The following is a 19,395-nucleotide window of genomic DNA, read 5'->3' on the forward strand; positions in this document are numbered from 1 at the left end:
GGCGAGCTCAGCCCTAGGATTAGGTCAGGAAAGCCTGGCAGGTAGACGAGGGCAGCCAGTCCCTTATGAAACATTAACCCAGACAAAACCGTGTGACGGAGATTTCAACCACAAACATAGAGGAGGCAATGCTCCGTGAAAGCAAAAGTTTCCTTAAAAGGTGTGGGGGTAGGGGCAGGAGAGGGCGAGGGAGGCCCCAGTTAACCTGCGCCAGGCCGGCTGTTTATTAACCTGCGGGGAAGTCTTATTTTTCCCTCGTAGGCGCATACTAATGAGGCCGCAACCCGAGACAACAAACAGCCCAGGCTGGCGCTGGGGTTCGGAACCAGTACTTAACCCCGAGCCCAGCTCGGGGATTTTCAAATGATTCGGGTCGGGAGGCCGTTCCCGGGCTGTTTCCAGCCGACTTGGGAGAACTTCGCAGTTTTTAGAATAAAGGCGTTTGTTGGCCCCAAGCGCAGGCTTCGCACCCTTCCGGAAGACAAGATTGCAGACGCGAGGAGGCCTCTGCCAGCTCCCAGGGCGCCGGAGCGCGCCGGCCCTTCGCCCCCGCACAGCTTGGCGCTGTCAGGCCTCGGCTGCGCCCTGGCGTCCCCCGGCCAGCGCCACCCGCGTCCCCGGCTCTCCCAGCAGGTTCCTTTCCCCTTTCCCCAGTTTGCCCTCCTAAACCAACACCCCCGCCCCTTCCGCCACTTTTGGGGGTGTGTGTGTGTGTGAGCAGCGATGAAAAAATGAACGCGTCGTGCCGGAAACCAGGGAGGATAGCTTGGCCGAGACCCGAGGAGCAAAGGGAAGGTGACACGGAAGGGGTGTGTACAGGTGGCTGTGGCGGAGGCCCTCCTGAACAGTCCAGGAGGACCAAAGCGTCTGGGCAGTGGAGTCACTCAAGGGAGGAAACTGGGGCGGGCTAAGAGGCAGGAGGGATTGACGGGAGGCGAGGGAGGGAGAGGAGTCCGGCCGCGGGCGGGGAGCCTCAGTGTTTGCAGAGCGGTGGGGAAATCGTTAGATTTATTTAGATGTGCAAACACCCAGAAAGACCCGATTCGAGCTTAAGGGGCGCTCATGGTTACTCGTTTCCAGGGTTTTGATCGCTTGCTTAGGAAGCAGCTCCTGGCCAACACATTTTAAGAGTCCAACTCCATCTTTTATTCTGAAAGATCCGCCCTCACCCCCATATTACAATGCGAGTGTGTCTGTCATTGTGTACTTCATAGTGATTTGTACTTTAATGCAGTAAATCAGTAAATCATCCGCCTTTTTGTCATGTTAAACCTTGTTTATTGGTGTAAGAATAAAAGAGTTTAACTACCTAGTTAAATCAGCAGCAACACTGTTAAAAAATATTACCTGTAAGTAGTTACAGGTAGTATAACCTCTGTCTCCTCAGGTTTCCTCTGCCTTTTTTTTTTTTTTTTCATTTTCTTTCTACAAACAGGTACTATAGCAGATTCCATATTAATTTTTTAAAAAAATCAGCCACGGGTATTCAGAGAATTTTATTTTTTAGGCATCACCGGAGAAATGATTTCTGGCAAAGCCTGGAAAGATCTTAACGTGGTAGCATCGAGGAGAGAAAGGGACTTTGTTAATAGATGGTACCTGGAAAGTAGAGAAACGTAATGATTGTCTATATCCAATAAGGAACGGGAATATTGCTAAGACGGTATTAGAACCTGAAAGTAACTTCAAAAGAGCGTATACCTTTTTTTTTTTTTTTTTGGAGTCAAAGTTAGGACGTGTAAGTCGAGGGCTGGCTAGGGGTGGGGAGGTGGGGAAGCAGAGGAAGGATTGCTCTGGGATGTTGGTGCTGGAAGCCATTCGCAAGCAAACGGATTTCTACGGAGGGAATCAAAGTCAGAGGCCTAGGGGAGGAGAACACCTGGAGAGCCCCGCAGCCAATGAGAAAGCCCATCAAGGGCCAGCTGGACCTGGCTCGAAGCCTCAGGTATTCGCCGCGGCATTCCCTTGATGTGTGGACATCCTTGGCCTCCTGATAAGGAAGATGATGAAACTTTGGGAGAGAAGTAGTGTCCCTCACCCGTCTAAGCACACTAGTGAACCTACCCAAAAGTTACCGCGGGGGTTCGGTGTCGGCCCCATCGGGGCACAGGCGGTCCTCAAATTCAGCCACTTGGGGTACCGCCAGGAAGGGCGCTCCGCCAAGGCCCTGCCCTTCCTGAGAAGCGGTCCGGGAGGGGGAGTCTGACCTCTACGCAGTCCTTTGTAAGTGGAGAGGGCGGGGCCGAAATTTACCGGCTCGCGTCCCCCGCTGTCCTGGTGCCGGGGATCTCGGATGGTATCCAGTCATGGGTGCGAACTTGTGTGTGTGACAGAACCGCGAGATTAGGCTCAAACTGCTAGCCAGGTCGGAGTCCCATTGCTAAAGGGTGTCTCTGTGTCTCCACAGGGCTCGGCGAGGCGTGGGGCCACTCGAGTCGCACCAGCCCCTTGGACAACGTGGGCAGAGAACTGGGCTCCCATCTGCTCCAGGTACCGGCGCGGAGGCACAAATGCTTCGAGGGCTCGGGTGCCTGGCACCGGCGCCGGGCTTCTTGATTTTTAGGGAAATGGGATGAGGCCCAGACGTAGCCTTCTCGCAGCCCCTACAGCTTCTTCAAAATTAAAAAGTTGAGTTCTTAACCTCGTTGGGTGCTGATGGCACCTCTCGAGGTAGAGAGGAAGGCAAGGTGATAATGGGTACGTTGGGTTTAGAAGGGAGTCCTGCAAGGCCCCAAATCAGGATGGCTGAACCGAGGGAGGGAGCGCCATTTGACACCATTCAGCTGAAGGAACCGGAGCGCGCGGGCCAGGCTGCAAAACCGCCAGAAATGAAGGATTTACACAGGAATAACGGGAATCTGGTAGAAATGCCCATCAATGCTTTAAGCCCCCACATTCCGGATCCAGCTGCGTCTGCAACTCTTTCGTCTCCTCCCTGTAGTTCGCGGGCCCTCTCCTCTCTCTCCATGAGCTCTCACCCCAGGCCAGCCCAACCCGTGTACAGACCCTCGCGTACACACACACAGCTCCCCAGGTAATGAGTTTACCCAATGTGGAGGCGCCCATTACCGCCTTGTTTGCAGTGTACACCGTTTTAAATTGCCCGTTGCCCGCTTAAGTCGCATAGCAAATATTTAAAATAGCAAAACTCCCGGTGGCATTTTTAGGCTTGACACTTGTCTCCCACCCTCCACCCCCTTATTATTATCCATGTCCACCGCCAGCTCCTCATGTGGGAGCCTCAAACCTAAATAGCATGGTGGGAGTCTGAGCTGGTTCTTCCTCCTGGGCCCGGCAGGAGTGCTTGTGGCTTCCCCTGTCCTACGCTGTCCCTCCCTCAGTCCTGGAGGCCAAAGAGATTCTCCTGTCACAGAGCACACAGAAAGGTCCATGTAAGCATTCCCTCACAGGCCTGGCCTCCAAACCTCTGAATTAAATAGAAAGGCCTTGTCCCTCTCCTTTCTCAGGGACACCTTTCATCAGTTGTCTCTCAAAAAGCCCCCCCCCCCCAGTCTTTCCATGCTCCCAGCTAATTTCCCTCATCAATATAAAAAAGAGAATGAAACCCAAACAATCTTCCACTCCTAGTTCTTGCCCAGTCTTTTCCCTCTTCTTCATCCCACACTTCTGGAAGGACTTAATTACCCCCTCAGTTTCCATCACTCTGCCTGCTGCCCTCACTTCCACACCCTTGCAGTCTGGCATCTCTCCTAACTGTTGTGTTCTGTCTTGGCCCCACCACATTTTGATATCCAGCATAAAGATGCTCATCTCTTATCCTACCCGACTTTGTTCATTCCACAAATATAGGAGGGCCAACTGTGTGCCAGACAGAATGTCCTGCCCACATGGAGTTTACATTCTAAGGAGAGCAGCCTTGCAAACCCACACAGGTGCTTTACATAGTATAACATAGTAACAGGTGGTGTAGGTGCTGTGGAGAAACATAAGAAGGGCGGGGGGGGGGGCTGTGTTTCAGTAGTGCCACTTAAAATGGGGACATTATAGAGGACCTCACTGAGAAGGGGACATTGGGGCAAATACCTGACAGAGGTGGCACTGCTTACTTGACATTCACCCTCTCCCTTGGCTTCTAAAGTAGCACAATTTCCTGGATTCTTCTCCCTCTCTACTTGCTCCTCTGGTTTCCCCCATGCTGTCTGGCTGTAAATGCTGGCATTTCTCCAAAGTTCCACCTCTGTTTCTCCTCTCACAACTTCAAGGCCTCATGGGTGATCTCAGCCAAAACCATCACCTCAACTTCTTTCCCACATTTGCATGACTCCAGCTGGTTTCTCCAGTCTAGACACCCTTCTGGAGCTCCAGACCTTTATTTCTTACTGCCAACTGGAAATCTGCATAAACGTGAAGTTTAGCATCTCCAAGACAAGAATTCATTTCTTCCCTCCTCCAGACTGCCACTCATACAAAAACTCACCATGCTTCCCTAAATTTTCAATCTTGGTTCATGGTGTTAGCTTCTACTCAATGACCTTGAAGTCCCTCTCAGCTTCTCTTTCTGCCACTATAAATTCCACAGCTAGAACCATCTTTGACTTAAACTCTCCCTCTTTATCACCAACCGGTGACCACCCAGATTTAGGCTCAACCATCTCTGATCTCTTCATCCCCACTTGTTCCTCCTGTAGGTCACTGTCCACATTCTGCCATTAAAAAACAAAACAAAATGAAACACAGGCACATACACACACACACACCCCTAAGCGTGCTATTTCCCTGCTTACTTGTGTAGAAACTGTTGGAAACCTGATGCCTACAAGAGCATCTCCAAATTCCTCAGACTGATATCTCAAACTCTCCAAAAACCCAGCAGTGGTGTACTTTCTTAGCCCATCTCTGGCACACTAAATCCATCACACTTGAGTAGACCAGATACACCCTCCCCCCAGTCCCTGCCTTTCTCACGTCATTCCTTCTGCCTATGATACCCTTTCTCCCATCTCCAGTTCAAGCTTCCTCTTCAAGGCTCTGCTCAAATAGTTCCTCTGAGGCCTCTCTGCTTCTCCCGCAGGCCTCTGGCCACTCAGCCTCTGCGGCCCTACAGCACTGTCTACTCAGCTGTGTGGTCATCATATCTGTCTTCAGCCAGTCACTGCTGCTGGACTCCCAGCAACTTGAGAGCAGGATCTGACTCATCTTTATGTCCCCACTGCCTGGACTGAAGCCTCATTCACAGAGATAAAGGGATATTGAAAGTCTAAGACTTTCTTTCATGGAAAGCCTGTCAGTTTGATGCATCAACATAAACACACATATGTACACACTATACCACTACTCTTACAGACTTGCTGCCTGGAAAGCCTCTCATTTCCTAAACCCCTTCTCCCAGATTCTTTCTGGAGCTATTGGGCAGCTGCCTTCTGTCTACAAACTTTTCAGGCTACCAGCCCTTCCATATGGTTCAGTGCCCATTTCCCAGCCCTGCTGGTACTCTTTCCATTATAGGATGCTGCCACTATGGAGTCCTCCAAGACTGACACAGGAAACCTTTCGTTCTTTCAGTGACCATCACCCCAAGAACCTACCTTCTTATCACAGGCTGTGACCCCCTGCCCCCCTGTATTTGTGTGTGTGTATGCTATAGATATGTCTGTATTGTCCATTTTGGTGAATCCCGAGTCTCAGAGGGCAGTAGCCTTGCCAGCTACTTCCTCCGGGCATCTCCCAGTGTGCTGCATGTCCCAGATGCTTACATATTTGGAATGAACAAGAGAGGGACTCTTGTGGCAAGTTTTCTATGCCCTATTTCCTATCAGCCTCTCTCTATCCCCTCTGTCCGCTCTTCCTGACTGAACATCTCTAACTTCTGCCCCCAACCCCAGTTTCTCCCCATGGCCCCGGGAGGGGGGGTCTCCATTCAACTCTGTTTCTATCTCCCTAGACCCTGGATGGCTTCATCTTTGTGGTGGCCCCAGATGGGAAGATCATGTACATCTCGGAGACAGCCTCAGTCCACCTGGGTCTTTCTCAGGTAGGTGAGTGGTCCACACCTCCAGCCTTCCATGTTTACACTGAGAGCTGGAGGCCCGCGGTAAGGGTGGGGGTGCTTTCCCACAGCTCTTATATGTGCATTTCTGGGACTGGAAACATCTCAGCTGGCAGGTCTGCATCTCCCTTTTCCTCTACTTCCCTTATCCTTACCCCTTATCCTGCTGCCTTTTAGAGTCCCTACCATAAGTCCAACACCATGGGTGTTGTTTACTTACGAATGTCTGATGTGTTCACCTGAACATTGTCAGGGCACTGCTGTACTGCTACTCTAATTACTATTAATATATTATTATTATTTCCTTTCATAGATGAGGGAGCTGAAGCTTAGATAGACTGCAATAGGTAGCCGGCAGCAGAACGGGAATTAAAACTCAGGGCTGACTCTAAAGTTCTGGCTCCTGTCCTCACAGTCCTGTAGACTCCCTGGTCCAATCTTCTAGCCCTGCCTGGGCATTCCACCACCTCGGAGAAGGTGATACCCCCCTCTTTACAGGTAGAGCTGACTGGGAACAGCATTTATGAATACATCCACCCGGCGGACCACGACGAGATGACCGCTGTGCTCACGGCCCATCAGCCCTACCACTCTCACTTCGTCCAGGGTAAGCAGTGCGGACTGGCGACGCTTGGGCCCATCTCCCCTCGCTTGTGGCTTTTCCCCAATTAGCCACTGCAGGGGCAGGGACTGGGTCGCGGCCCCACCCGTCTCACCGGCTCACGACCTGCCCCTCCCCCCGCTCCTCTCTCCCAGAGTATGAGATCGAGCGCTCCTTCTTCCTGAGGATGAAGTGCGTCTTGGCCAAGAGGAACGCGGGCCTCACCTGCGGCGGCTACAAGGTACGTGGCTGAGAGGGGCGATCCTAGCCGCGTGTAGCGGAAAAGGGCAGGACAAGAGGAGCTGGCGGCGTGGGAGGGACGTTTCGGCGTCCCTGACTGCCCCGGAGGGCATCCCCCTGCACGCGCCACAGCGCTGTCTGCCCGGGAGCACCTCGAGAGTTGTTGAACTTTGTGAACACTTGGGGACTACTAAGTTTAAAGACTTAGTTTCACTGTGTCGGGTTACTGCTCGGCCGCTGGGACTCTTAATCTGGGGCTCATAATGGGCCTTGGGGGTGTGTAAAGCATCTGAAATAGTCGGTCATTTTGGCGGATCCTGGAGTTTACTCACAGCGTCAGATTCCGACCCCTAGAGGGGTTAAGAACCAGAGCTTTAGGTCGAATCCATGGTTCTCTTGTTTAATGAGAGGAAACACGATTAGAAGGCAGGTTCCAGGGCCCCACTTCCCGATTTTGAGGAGTTAGGGTTGGCAGGTGTTGCCGAGCCTCTGTATTTTTACAAGCTCCCAGGTGAGTTCCGTGTGGCAGGACAGTCATTCCCTTGAGACGCTGGAACACCAATAACTTTGGACACCTCAGTGCGGGGCGTGGCCCACAGGGCCTTTGTGGCCCCGGGGGAGTCTCAGAATGTTTCAATCCCTTACCCACATTTTTGGGGATGTTTCCTGGCTGTGGCTGAGTCTTCCCGCCCCCACCCCCCACTACAGGTCATTCACTGCAGCGGCTACCTGAAGATCCGCCAGTACAGCCTGGACATGTCCCCCTTCGATGGCTGCTACCAGAACGTGGGCCTGGTAGCCGTGGGACACTCGCTGCCTCCCAGCGCCGTCACGGAGATCAAGCTGCACAGCAACATGTTCATGTTCCGCGCCAGCCTGGACATGAAGCTCATCTTCCTGGACTCCAGGTGCGTGGCTCAGGCGGGAAAGGATCACCCGAGCGGGAGGGCGGCCCTGCTTAGTGGCTGAGAGCTCTTCCTTGACCTTCGGAGCCCATTTTGCAGATGAGGCGACTCACCGGGCTCTGCGAAGTGGGGGCGGGCACCCAGGTCTGAGAAGGCTGTCTGGGGGTGGGGGGCATCCCGGCACCCTGAGCTCATGCCGCGAGGATTGCTCTCCGCAGAGTAGCGGAGCTGACGGGGTACGAACCTCAGGACCTAATTGAGAAGACCCTGTACCACCACGTGCACGGCTGCGACACCTTCCACCTGCGCTGCGCCCACCACCTGCGTAAGGCGCCACTCTTCCCGGCACTGGACTAACCCCAGCGCGACCCGGGGAGGGGAGAGGGCGTGATTTAAGTCCACAGTAAGCGGATGGGTGGAAGCCCTGGTAGCGGGGGGGGTGGTGCAAGGCCCTTGCCAGCGAGCGGCCGCTCCAACGCTGAGCCCCACCTTGTTTCTCTAATATCCGCGGGAAGAGTTTCTGAGTTTCTGGGTAAATTCCCCCAGAAGGGGTTTTCTGCTTCCCTCTCCTGCCCTCTGCAAACCTCACTGAAGACGTGAATAAAAACTGAGGCTAGGCCACTTGGCTCACGTGCACTGACCTGCTTCGGCTTTTGATAGAGCTTTGCTTTGAACTTAATCTCCAGAAACAGGGACCATGAGCCTCGGAGTTCAGCTGCCCAGACACTACCTTCCTTAGTTAGAAAGTTGAATGGGCGAATCCCCCTATTTTAAACGTCCTCCACCGCTTTGCCAATCGCAAGGGACTGGAGGACTCAATGCAAAGTAACAGGACAATCGATTCCTTTGGGAATGCACGGGTTGTCTCTCCCTCCTGCCTGGGCGCAGTTATCAGGGCCCATAGGGACCTGCACTCCCACCGCCAGGGTTTGCATTTGAGCGGGCTCCTTCACCCCCAGCTGCCTCCTGTCTCTCCATCAGTGCTCGTGAAGGGGCAGGTGACCACCAAGTACTACAGGTTCCTGGCGAAGCACGGCGGCTGGGTATGGGTGCAGAGCTATGCGACCATCGTCCACAACAGCCGCTCGTCCAGGCCACACTGCATCGTCAGCGTCAACTATGTCCTCACGTGAGTGCAAATCTGGAACCCTTCGCCCACCCCAGGCAACCCTGGTCTCCAGGAGGGTGCGGGTGGTGGGCACTGCGGGTTAGAGGAGGCTGGGGTCCACTGGGACGCAGGTTCTGACCCCGAAGGCAGGCTGTGCTGGGAGACGGCAGCTTGAGCACTTTCATCTTTATGAAGAAGCTTCCTTCGTTATATTCTAGGGCAAGACTTGGGAGTTTTTCCATCCACAGTCTATATTTGCTTTCTGCTCTCTCTCCCTTTTAACCTTTTAAGCGAACTCTGCATTAAATAAAACTTAATGCGGCAGAAAGAAAAGAGAGAGAGAGGAAAGCGTCCGACTTACGGAGCCATTTATGGTTAACAAACAGGACATCTGTTTCACTTTTTCAAATCTGGGTTTGAAGTTCTTAATTTTAACCAGAGTCTCCAATCAAAGTTAAGAGTTCTGAGAGAGTGATTCTCACGCTGAACCACAAAGGGGGTTTAAGTGACCAGGAGGGTCTGAGTTTAACCTCCAGGAAGCAAAGGGACCCGAGCTAATGCTGCAAGTCGTGGCCGGTGCCCAGGCCCCGCGCGTTGTGTGACCGCATCACGAGGTGAAGAGCCGGCCTCGCGGTGCCACCTACGGGCACAAATGGCTGGACAGACGCGGTGGCGGCATTTGAGCCTTATAGTTTCTAGAAACAATAATCGTTTCTGGTCGGCAGTGTGGCCCTGCAGGCTGATCACGTGGTATGGTGTGTGGCTGGTGAAGAAAGCACCTTCTGTATCATGTTTGTGAAGTCGAATTGCTCAGGTTGGAAGCCTTTATGAAGAGCCCTTTTGTGTGCACAGTTGCTGGGTATTTTTGGTAGTCACTGACATTTTTGTGATTTTAGGGGACCTCAGGAGTTTACTCTGGAAGCATTGACACACCTGGCACTTACTAGAAATGCTGTTTTCACATTAGGAGTTGGTTAAGGGGTACTATTTGGAATCACACTATACCACAGGCCATGAGGACTAGATTCCTTCCACGTTGTTTTAAATCGCCGAGTTAAAAATGTAGTACTTGAAAATATTGTGCTTGGCAATAGACTATTTACTCTGTGTCCTGTTTAATAAGATAATTTAATTCAATAGACTTGGGAAATGAATTTGGTGTAAATGAGGATTCAGTATTCAAGAATAATAGCTGGTTATTAAGAAGAATCTTTTTATTCCTTTAATAGATGGTACTAAAATAAATACTGTTAGGTTTTTGTAATAGCAAGAAAGCTGTGGATTTTAATACAGAGCAGAAAACATACCAATATTTTGGGTATCATGAAACAAAACCATCTATTTTATGAAAGCAATTTTTTATATTATTAAAATAAACGTAAGAGAAAATGGCAAAACATAATTCATAAAATAAGCCACTCTGTGAAGCAGAAGTATTAAGGAGTGAAAAATTATGTCTGCTTACCATGGAAAGGAAACGGACATTCTTTAAGAAGGTGCTTTGTATGTCTGAGACATCACAAGCATTATACATACACTCTGTTCTCTGGTGGGTGCCTGTGGTTAGTAATCATTTTTTATCAAACAGCAGGGTATATAGTCACACAGACCCATATAAATGATCAGAATGCAAGTTAGACCTCCCAATGGGTAAGCTTAATTTATGTTTGGAGTCATTTTGAAATATTCTGTTTTGTTTTCCAGTGGATAAGTGTACTTCCTTTCTTCTGTTAACTCTGTCATTCTTCACTTCACACACTTCTCCAGAGCTGCAGGATTAGGCTACCAACTTTACATCAGATTAAAAAGATGTAATGAGGATAAATGATTTACAGAAGGAAAAATAGCGTGGCTCATATTTTTCTAAATGTTTTCTACCTCCGAATGAAAATAGAAATAAACACACAGAAGCACACAAGATGAAAAGCTGAAATTGATTACCCTTTTATGAGTCTCAACTCCAATTCTTTGTATAAAAATTCTTAGGACAATTTTTATAGCTGCAAATGTGAAAGATGAAATGTCATCAAGTGGCTCTGTGTGTGTTGACGGGATTTTCATAATGAACAGGTTGCAGTTTGTTTGATGTGTATATCACACATCTGGCTGGAAGTTACTAATTTACATTGTCTTAGCAAATTAAATAGATGGCTATTGATTCTCTATGGTAGCAGTGAACTACCACATACATTTGTTTTCAAGGCTAGTTCTCTATGAAGCCTGAGAATGATAAGTGAATTCTTTCCAAATATGCCACCTCAAACAATGTACTTAAAACAACAAGCCCCCCAAATAATTTGACAGATCAGATGTTTTCCCAATTTAGACATGTTAATAGCATACATTTTGAAGGGATTATCATATCATGAAAGTAGAGAGAATTTTAAATAAGCATTGGTTAAATGAAGGTGTGACATATTGATGGAAGCTACATTCATAAGAAACTCATTTTTCAAATTTCCTGTTGGCCAATTTATTGTTGAAGTTAAAATATGCCTAGAAATACCCGTCATTATTATCTGACAAAAGTGATGATGAATAGAAATATTCAGTAATCTTGTTCTAATAAGCAGCTGCAACTGCGAATATAGGAATTTTAGAGGCAGGGGGTAACCGCCTTTGTATGACCATCACACAAAATGTTGGTGTTCTGAAAATCTAGAGGGGAGAGGGAGGGGACACTATGATTAAATTTTAAAAATTCTCTTAGTTTTTCTCAGGGTGCTTGAGGGTCTCTAAAGCTTATACAGCTCTTCATTAAAACTCAGAAACAAAAACAAAAACAAAACAAAAAACTCCTTTCAAACCAAAAGACAGACCAGTTCATGATTTTCTATAAGACACACATATCCTGTTAGCTTTATGTTCCACCTTAAAAAAAATCATTCTTATAGGTCTTGAGTGCCCACAGGCTTTGAAATAAGTGTTAAGTATGACAGGCCACACTCCCTGATTATTTCCAGGAGGATAGATGAATGGAGATAGTGTCTAGTAACATTGAATATTGGGGAAAGTCCAGACAAGTATGGAAAGTACAAGGAATTCTGTATGAAAACTGAGTAGTTTTCCTGAATTCATATTTCCTTGAGTTTGTTTAATTAGTAGTGTTAATTATTCATTGCCAGTTCAGATGGAAAACATTAGTGCTCAATGTGAAGAAAATTGAAAATGTGGAACACCCAATAAACTACGAAAAGTAATTTCTAGAAAAATGAAGAAGAGTTTTGATTCTTTTTATGTTTTTAAACTTCATATGTTATAAAAATAAAACTTTTAAAATCTACTTTTAAGGATAAACCAATGAAGTATAAAAATCCCATTTTAAAATATTTAAGAACAATAATTTTTCAAACATACAGAAAAGTTGAAAGACTAGTACAATGAATACCCATACACACATCATCCATAATATAAGCCGTTTTTGTTTTATCTCCATTTCTACCTATATGTCTGTCTATTTGTATGTGCATTTTTCTCCACTGAATTATTTCAAAGTAAGCTACAGACATCATGATTCTTCATCCTAAATAACATTCTCCTACATAGCCACTGTACCATTTATGACGGCACATTTAAAGGGTTCAAAATTACTGTGTGTAGAAGGTTGCAAAAACATACATGAGATCTAGTTTACTGATACCATTAAAAACAATCTGTCACTGACATTCATCAAGTACTCACTGATATATGACCTCAGTAGATTGATTGATAGATGATATTTTGTGAGGGGACTTCTGTGGGACATAGTTGTAAAAGCTACTGTATTTTAGATTAGACTTCTCGTAAGAATTGTTAAGTTAATAAAATTCTGGCATTTTTTTTCTGGAAAGTAAAAGAGATTTTGAGAGTGATTTTGGTAACTTTGGAATCAGACAGATTTAATATTCTCAACCATTTTTGTTTGTAAAGAAGGCTTCTCTGCTTATATCCTAAGTTTAGGATAGAACATTGTTTTAGTGGAAAATCTCACATACTGTTTTAGAGTGATTCACTGAACACATAAAAGGAATTTTCTATGCTAAAATTTCTATTTCAGTGTTTCAAAAAGCAGAACAAATAGACAATTTACCTTAGTGGTCTATGCAACACTATCTACTAAATAACCCTTTGCATTTGTAGAAGAGTTTGGGCAAAATGCCAAAGGAGACATACTTCCTTCATGTAAAAGAAAAAAAAAAAAAAGGTCTCTATATTGTAATTATTGCAGGTCCAATATTTTTGCTTTTCTTTTTATAAAACCGCTATAGTTCCCACATTTAAAAAGGGTCTTTAAGTGTTAACATATTCTGTGAATGTAAAGCCTTATGGATTCTTATCACAAAGCAGCAAATGTTAAAATATGCTCATGTTAGTTTGCTCTTTCAAGTGTATTAATAGTGCTGAGTTAATTTGGGCATTTAAATTAAAAATTATTTTTTTATTAATTTAAAGCCCCAGTGATATTATTGTTATTACCACCAGGAAATTTTAGAAAATGCTTTTTAAAAACTTGACCAATAATATATATAGTTATAGAAATAGATTTTATTTTTCTGGCTAGCAAAACCATTTTTAATATTATAAATAATGTCAAATGAAGTGCCTTTTGACTTAGCAAGCCATAGCAAAATATACTCTCGTGCCTTGGATCTGTGGAGCACTCGTTGCATAGAATTAATTTTTTGATCATTAAAAATAATAATCATGCACTAATGTATACCCATAAATTAGATTTGAACCTTAATTGTGTTTAATCTTTATCATAATAATATTGAACATCAAAGCCCCAGTTGTCCTTTTCAAATGATCTTTTAAGTAACTGAATGATTATAAAAATGAATTGAAGACACATTTCTATGAATGGTAATTTATAACAACTAAAACTAGTTGTTATAATAGTGATTTTATAACTACTAAAACACTTTATTAAAAGAAAGAGCTGGGACATTTAGTCTGTTTTATAGTTCATACCACCAGTACTCACTTAAATAATGTTATCCTTCATATCCTTTTTACTTATTGTAATTTTTTTTATCAAAATGAGCTGTATTTAGTTTTGAATTCATCATTTATGTTAAAATTTTGTATTATTATTACAAATGTTGATTGCAGCATCATTACAAAAGCTGAATATTTCTTTCAAAGTGCTGTCACATTCATTACATAGCTCCTTTGACAGCTCTGTATGAGGGTTAGGGCAGGGATTTTCTAGGTGAGGAAACTGACATCAGATATGCTGAGTAAGAGTAAGCGGGGAGGGGCGCCTGGGTGGCTCAGTTGTTAAGCATCTGCCTTCGGCTCAGGTCGTGATTCCAGGGTCCTGGGATTGAGCCTGGCATCGGGCTCCCTGCTCAGCAGGAAGCTTCTCCCTCTCCCCTTGCCCCTGCTTGTGTTCCTGCTCTCACTGTCTCTCTCTCTGTCAAATAAATAAATAAAATCTTAAAAAAAAAAAAAAAAAAGAGTAAGTGGGGAAGCCAGGATTAAAGCCTGGGGTGTTGACTCCTACTGTATGCCAAGTTTCTCTACATGGAGGTGGTAGTCAGGCGTGGCTGCAGGGGAGAAAATGTCTGGGAGAGAGGGATGGATTTAAATGGGTGAGGCCTGTGGTGTTCAGCCCACCCAACTTCTGGAGAGACTTTCATCTGATCTCATGATGGAAAATTAAAAAGCTGTTTCTGTGTTGCTGCTTCATAAATATGTACAGATATTGACAATTTAGTGGTTTAAATTTAGCAATGCTATCTTCTCAATAACATTCAATTAAGAATATATCTTTTTCCCCCCATAAGTCTCACTAAGGACATTTTCATTTTGTAAGAAAAAAAATGTGGCCTTGCAAACATTTCAGTTTCTCACTGAGTTGCTTGCCTTTAGTTTACATAGATACATTATTGCTATTCCTAATTATTTCATTTCTGCAACCAGATTTAATATTTTATGTTTTTGTTAAACGTGTTAAAACAAATGTCAGTGGATTGGCAAGCTAAATCATCCTTTTCATCAGACTAGGCACAAATTACCTCCCATGGCAATGGGGTATTTCTTAGATGGTGTTCTGCTTTTGAGAGAGAATGGCAGGAGAGGTTGTCCCCTGGGGATTCTGTTGGTGGAGGGAGGCTAGGGATGGAGAGCCTCCCAACACACTCTGAGCAGGTGAGTCATCCTTGGCCCTTTGGCAATGCTGCTTCTGGGCTTCTTCGCTCTCCCCAGTCCTTTCTGGCCTCCATTCCTTTCTTTGTTGTGGCTCTGACCTGGAGGGCATTGAGTCACAGGACCTCTTCTTTAAAAGGATCCTATGTGGAGGCCACTTGGTATGTGCTAAATGACCAGGCTGACCACTATTCTCTGGCTGTTGGGACAGAAAGGGTTCTGATCTTTGCGTCTTATCATGTAAAAACATGATCATTTTTGAATGCTCAAAAACCATACCTTCCTGAAGGCAGGGATATACATGTTATTGTGAATGGACAAATTCAAATGAAGCTTTACTTGAACTCCGGAAAAGTATGTTTTCATCTTTTGACTTCATCTATTTGACTTCACTATTTGTGTTGTGAGCACTGTTATGTTTGATTCAAGGTGTGTGTATGTGTGTATGTGTTGGGGGGGGTGGATTATGCATATCTTGATGATTTAGTAAAAGGCTGCTACTTGTTTCCACGTATCCAGTGCTTTCCGGTCTGTCGTCTGTTCTCATGCCATACTGGCTTGTGGCATCTTTCCAGGCGAGCAGGTAGTGATAGAACATTCATCTGGGTGGAAGTGCTGGTGTCTATGCCCAGCTAGTCCAGCAAAAAGGATTGGCTGGAGTTTAGATGAAACCTGGAAATGCTTGAGTGCTTATCAGTAGAGGAATTTCATTCTGTCTTATCTGAAGGGGTAACTTGGCCACTTCCTTTCCCCTGCCTCAGGCATTCTGAGGTCTAGGGAGCTGGCTGGGGTGAGAAAGGTGGTCCATGGTGATGGCAGGGCTAAGGGGGATGAGAAGAGAACTTACTTTTATAGGGCATTGACAACGTTTAGGGTCTGGCTGAGTCTGGGCCATCTGTTTACCATCTGTGACTTTTATTCTGGGAGGTTATGTCGCAGTTGGATTGTGATTTTGTCTTTATAAAAACCCACAGTATCATTTGAAGCAACCTGCAAGGGAAAGGCATGGGCTTTGGTGTCAGATGGATCTGGTTTGAATGTGCTTTACTGCGTTATAGCTATGAGACTTTGAGCACAGCTCTACTTCTTTGAGACTGTTTCCCCATCTGTGCAATGGGGATATTTTTACCCACCTTTTAAGGATTGAGGAGGATTAAATGAAATAATGTGTATATAGCACAGAATCTGGCAGAAAACAGGTGCTCAAAATAACTGTTGTTATCAGCTCTTGCCATTTATGTGATGTCAGCTGAAATAGTTTGAAAAGAGAGTAGTTCCCTTTTTAACTTGAATTGCTAAATCTTCAAATTCACAAATTTAAGTGTTTATCTTCCTCCCCCTCCCCAGTTCCTCAACACACACATCTCCAAGTATTGTGCTTTTTGTGGGTGGTGGTTTCTCTACTTTGGTTAAGCTCACCCTGTTTTTCATTGCTGTTGTTGTGTACTCTATAGGGAGCTGAGTTTTGTGCTTGGAGGGAAGGAAGCCAATATCTATTGAGCACCTTATTTGTCCCAGGCAAAGTGGAAGGTGCATTACATGGTGCTTTGCAGGGAAAAAGAGGGATCTAGGAAACCAAGCTTTTATCACATTTCTCAAGTTAATTTAGTTGGAGCCAATGTTTTGTCGACTTTACCAATGTCAGTAATTATAATTTAAAGTGAAATAAAACATGCAGTACTGACATTTTTGATGGTGTCCAGTGGAACCCTTTGTATATTTCCCTTTACTCTGTATGGACTGGGTATGGCTAAATCAAGTGTTTCAGAGAGTATGGCAGAGTGCAATGATTTATTGCATGAATACATGAAGCAGAGGTCTTGGCGTCTCTTGAGTAGTTTACAATTTAGTTTGAAAAGTAGAAGAGTTCCATTTAAATATTTAAGAACTCAGATTAGCACAGTTTGAAATGATATGGCACACCTGGGCTATTTGTTGAGAGCAAAAATTCAGAGAAGCTTGAATGGTGGAGCTATTAGGGAAGGAGTAGAATGTAGGGGTGGAAGCAGAGGTAGGGTCTTTTGAGATGGAATGGTGACATATGCATATGCACATTTGTCTCATTGGTCTTTTTTCCATGAACATTATAGCACAATTAGTATTGCTCTTCAAATTAGATTCAGTGCCTGTCTCGTTGTTCTTATCTGACCTGGTTTTCTTTCCTTCTCTCACCTTTTTACCTTGAACTTTTTTGTTGGAACTGAACATGCTTCATCAGGTTTGGTGATTATTTTCTCTAAGCCTCTTACCTTTCTCAGATTAGTACTGGTATATATCTTGAACATGTTCACCCAGCCTTAGTAACATATATATAATATATATTTATATATATTAGCATCTGGTATATAGCATCTAGACCTAGAACACAGTTTTTAAAAAATATTTTATTTATTTATTTGAGAGAGACAACACGAGTGGAGGCAGGGAGAGAGGGACAAGCAGACTTCTCCAGGGAGCCCGACATGGGGCTCGATCCCAGGACCCTGAGATCATGATCTGAGCTGAAGGCAGACGCTTAACTGACTGAATCACCCAGGCAACCCAAGGACACAGTTTTTAAAGTTGGAAAGGATGTCAGTATTCTGAATGGAATGTAGAATCTTAGTGAAATGAATACACAGTATTGCCACATGTATAATGGTTGTATTTTAAAAATTATTTGTAGAAAGCAATGTGAGGTATACATTAGGACAATGAACATCAGCAGACTGGAGGAGAGGGAGGTGCAAAGAACCTGATTCTTTGGTTCCAGATTTGCAGGGCCAGCCAGAAGGCCTCCCCAGTGCTGTGTTTGACATCATAAGCATAATGCTATTAGAATATGATGCAGTCTAACCCCTAGGCTTTTTAGTTAGATGTTTCAACCCTGATAACCATAGGAGTGCATTACAAGATACTTGCAAAACATATTATGAAATGAGATATCACTACTTTATTATGCAACATAGCATATTAGTTAAGAGCTTGGGTTATGGGTCTATTGCCTATTCAAATTCCAGTGCTGCTATTGGCTATCTCTGTGACTGTGAGCAAATTGCTTACCTTGTTATTTTTTTTAACCTGTAAAATGTGGGTAGTAGTAATATCTATTTCAGTAATATCTATTTTATTGTGAACATTAAATCAGGAAATGTGTGAGGTTCTTGGCCCTGTGCCCTACACAAAGTAACATTGAGTAAATGTGAATTATTAGGGTGGTTATTTCAGTGAAATTAAATAAAATAATTTTTGGCTTGCCAATAAACACAAAATAAATGTCTGTGAGTCTTTGGGCTGGAGGAGGGAAAGCATGAGTCTTAGGAAGGCAGAGTGTTGCCCAAGAATGAGAAATCACCAATCATGCTGATCCATCTGGAATGGATTGTTAGATCCTACTTCAGATGATTAGGACTAGTAGGCCTTTAAGCATTCATAAATGTTTTCTTGAGCACCTATTATGTGTCAGGCACTGTGCCAAGTTCTGGGGATATCAAAATGAATGAGACAGTACCTGCTGGAAAAAGAAATAAGCACAAATACAAGCTCTATCCCAGTGTGATTTCTCTCTAGGCTTGCTGATGACAGATTCCTTCCTGGAGGGAAGCGCTTCCATCCACAATTAGAAGAAAGCCCAAAGTGCCTTGGCACTCTTAAGGTCACCTGGGGAATAAGCTTGCGGGTATGGTCAGACTCCCCTTGGTTAGATGGCGGGGAGGGAGTGGAGCAGGGAGAGCAGCTGAGCCCCCGGGGAGGGCTGTGCATATGTGTGTGTGAGGGAGATCAGGATGGGCTGCAGGGTAAGGAGTCCATCTTAACTCTGACAAAAACGCTGTTGCCCACGGTGGGTCCTGTGTATCTCATTATGTCAGCCAGAGAGAGCAGTTGTGTGTGTCAAGTTGATTTTTATCCTGTTGGAATGATATTGAGCTGCTTTTTGTTCTGCTTTGAATGGAGTATTTCGGTGTTTTGTGGGGTTGACTTCTAATAGGATTAGGAATCTTAGTGAGTTTTAAAATGAAGAATCACATGAGAGTCAAAATAGTCTTTGCAGATTTATTACATTAAAAAAAGTTTCTAATGATTTTTAGGTCTTTGTAATACTTTTAACTTTTCTTTTGTAAGGGGTCATTCCCTGGCTGCCCTGCCCTGGAAAGACTGTGTGATTGTCAGGTGCAAGTGAGGGAGGGTGGGAAGGTGCTCTGTTGTTGCCATACTTAGAAAGGTCAGGGAATAAGAAGGACTTACATTTGAGGGGCTGCTACTTTGTTCCAGAGGCTCAGAGAAGCCAAGTAACTTAGCCAACACAACACAGCTATTGAGTGGACATGCCAACCCAGGGACGGGACTCCAGGGCCCACCTGATTTCCTCTTTGGCATGCTATCTTTAAGTTGGTAACATTGTACTAGGGTGAACCGTATGTAATTG

The 19,395-nt window shown here is 45.1% G+C and overlaps 1 protein-coding gene across 1 annotated transcript in view; it reads left to right on the forward strand.

Moving 5' to 3' along the window:
* Positions 1-19,395, forward strand: part of SIM1 (SIM bHLH transcription factor 1) — a 63,371-nt gene that overhangs the window by 7,219 nt on the left and 36,757 nt on the right. The window contains exons 2-8 of the mRNA XM_036119350.2: positions 2,408-2,490; positions 5,903-5,992; positions 6,506-6,614; positions 6,764-6,849; positions 7,557-7,756; positions 7,972-8,078; positions 8,735-8,882. Of these exons, the coding sequence (XP_035975243.1) occupies positions 2,408-2,490; positions 5,903-5,992; positions 6,506-6,614; positions 6,764-6,849; positions 7,557-7,756; positions 7,972-8,078; positions 8,735-8,882 (823 nt within the window). The remainder of the gene's footprint in view (positions 1-2,407; positions 2,491-5,902; positions 5,993-6,505; positions 6,615-6,763; positions 6,850-7,556; positions 7,757-7,971; positions 8,079-8,734; positions 8,883-19,395) is intronic.

This window comes from Halichoerus grypus, chromosome 9 (assembly GCF_964656455.1).
Source record: "Halichoerus grypus chromosome 9, mHalGry1.hap1.1, whole genome shotgun sequence".
Lineage (NCBI taxonomy): Eukaryota > Metazoa > Chordata > Mammalia > Carnivora > Phocidae > Halichoerus > Halichoerus grypus.